The 2500-nt window shown below is 40.8% G+C and overlaps 1 protein-coding gene across 1 annotated transcript in view; it reads right to left on the bottom strand.

The window, feature by feature from the left end:
- LOC113804180 (caldesmon) overlaps positions 1-2105 on the bottom strand; it is a 23368-nt gene extending 21263 nt beyond the window's left edge. The window contains exons 1-3 of the mRNA XM_070121587.1: positions 2088-2105; positions 1761-1916; positions 1276-1474 (exon numbers count right to left, since the gene is read on the bottom strand). Coding sequence (XP_069977688.1) covers positions 1276-1474; positions 1761-1916; positions 2088-2105 — 373 coding nt within the window. The remainder of the gene's footprint in view (positions 1-1275; positions 1475-1760; positions 1917-2087) is intronic.
- Positions 2106-2500: the final 395 nt, after the last annotated feature.

A 2500-nucleotide genomic window follows, 5' to 3' on the forward strand; every position in this document is an offset into this window, starting at 1 on the left:
TAATGAGGATGACAATGGTGCTTGTTGTTCACCGTCTAAATAAATATGATTTCTCGTTATGGGATAATTCTTTGAATAGCGACGTTATTGCACAGCCAATGCAAAATCATGTGTGCTATTTATAGCGCGAATACCAAATCAAAGAAAATACAGATGCGAAACTTATGGCACAGAACTGAGGTGGGTTGGAATGACATTTAAAGTAGCTTAAGTACTGTTACTATAGTTGAAATGGAGATCGTGATTATAGAACACTTTGATAAAAGTGTTAGAATAGTGTTAATAACGATGATATCCCTTTGAGGGCGACTGGGAATAAGAACAAGAAGAACTCTGCAATAACAGCACCAGTATAACAGCCATAAGGACAATAAAATATAAACTGTAATTGCGCAAACTACCCAGGTAGTACACATTTCTGCTATCGTTGAAAATCCCCTTTGGTAGTATAAATGGAAAGAGAAAGGCGAAGGGAAAGGTCTGTGACAAAAATAAATAAATAAATAAAGTAAAAAGCAAATAGATCAATAAATAAAAAATAATAATTTCCTAGCCAAACCATCTTCAACAAATATTCGAGCTAGTGAAGAACCCTTGAAGTTCCTCCTGAACCTGCGTGCAGCTCTTGATCACCATCTAAATATAGGTCATCGCTCACTGCCCCTTGAGCAACCCAACCACAACATATAAACATATCACAATCACAAACTCCTCGTCAAGGTAATGATTATAACTAGAGAGCCCCCAGAAAGTGTAAATCTCTGCCAAAGCCAAACATTCCCCATCTCTAAATGAACGTGAGATAGAGATAATAGACCAAATATACATAGTATATTAAGACATTTTTCATCATAAACAGTAACATTTTAGACGAGCCTGGTGATAGTAGTAGTATATGTAATAACAGCAATGGTGACGATGATGGTGATGACAATGACAATGATGATGATAATAATAATATTACTAATGATAATGATGATGATGGTAATGATGATGATGATGATAATTATAATAATGATGACCACGATGATGATGATGATGATGATGACGATGGTGATGATGAGGACGATGACGATGATGATAATAATGTTTATGATAATGATAATCAGCAACATCCTTATTAAAACAATGGTAACAGTAATGATAATAACAATAGTATTGGAAGTGTTGGTAGGTACACTAGTGGCATATAGTGGCAGTAGTAATATTAATAATGATGATAACGATATTGATACTGTTAATAGTAGTAATACTAATAACAAAAGTCAACAGTACACACCGAGAAGACCCGGCGAAGAAGGTGCGTCCTGAAAGACAGAGCTCGGGAGGAGAGGCCAAGGAGGTTGCCATCGTTTTTGTGAGCCGTAACGAGGTTGTGGTACGGACTGCGGTCTGCAGTGGAGCTCTGGTGCATGCATGATGCAGGCAGGCGCTGGGGACACTCCAGGGAAAACGCGTCAAAGCATTGGCTTGCCTTGTCACAGAAACAATTGGAGTTACAGGTGCAAAATGTAGAAAGTCTTCACTCTGTAGATATCCAATTAATCTCTCTCTCCCACTCTCTCTCTCTCTCTCTCTCTCTCTCTCTCTCTCTCTCTCTCTCTCTCTCTCTCTCTCTCTCTCTCTCTCTCTCTCTCTCTCTCTCTCTCTTTCTTTCTCTCTCTATCTATCTATCTCATCGGAGGAGACCAAAACCACATAGCGTTCGGCGGAAGAACGGCGTATGATGAAAAAGTGATTTGAGTGGCCAGCAGCGAGACAGCGGGTGATGGATGCGAGTCTTGAGGCGTGAAGGAGGTGGACGAGGAGGAGTACGTCTGTGAATGTGGTGATCGGGGGTTCCATCTGCACTCGAGTGGCTGCAGAGCAAAGGAAGGAGTAGGGAAAGATTTTGCGTCTTCGTCCTTTAATGACCCCTGAAAACATGGCAGAAGATTCTAACTCAGTGTAGTGGACACATGACTACAGCATTTCCTTAACACCTTTGTTTTCAGCTACCAGCAAATATTAATTTTCGTGTTTAATCCTGCACATATTTGGCGAATTACAAAGATGGCACTCTGATTATCTACGATATCATTACAAACCCTCATCTCATGTGCCATTACCCAATGGAATCATATGACCATGTTACATTAATATTACAATTATTGTAGAGAGAGAGAGAGAGAGAGAGAGAGAGAGAGAGAGAGAGAGAGAGAGAGAGAGAGAGAGAGAGAGAGAGAGAGAGAGAGAGAGAGAGAGAGAAGAGAGAGAGAGAGAGAGAGAGAGAGAGAGAGAGAGAGAGAGAGAGAGAGAGAGAGAGAGAGAGAGAGAGAGAGAGAGAGAGAGAGATGGAGAAAGGATGACATCTAGCAATAATAAGAGACTCGTGGAGTCGTAACGGAGGTCTGTTAAACTCATTTTGCACAAGATGCAGAAGCCGATGGAGCGTGAAGAAGTGATGGTGCATTTTCTTCGACACTGCATGTGGCTCCACGTAAAGGGAGGGAAGGAGAAC

Source organism: Penaeus vannamei, chromosome 5 (assembly GCF_042767895.1).
Source record: "Penaeus vannamei isolate JL-2024 chromosome 5, ASM4276789v1, whole genome shotgun sequence".
Classification (NCBI taxonomy): Eukaryota; Metazoa; Arthropoda; class Malacostraca; order Decapoda; family Penaeidae; genus Penaeus; species Penaeus vannamei.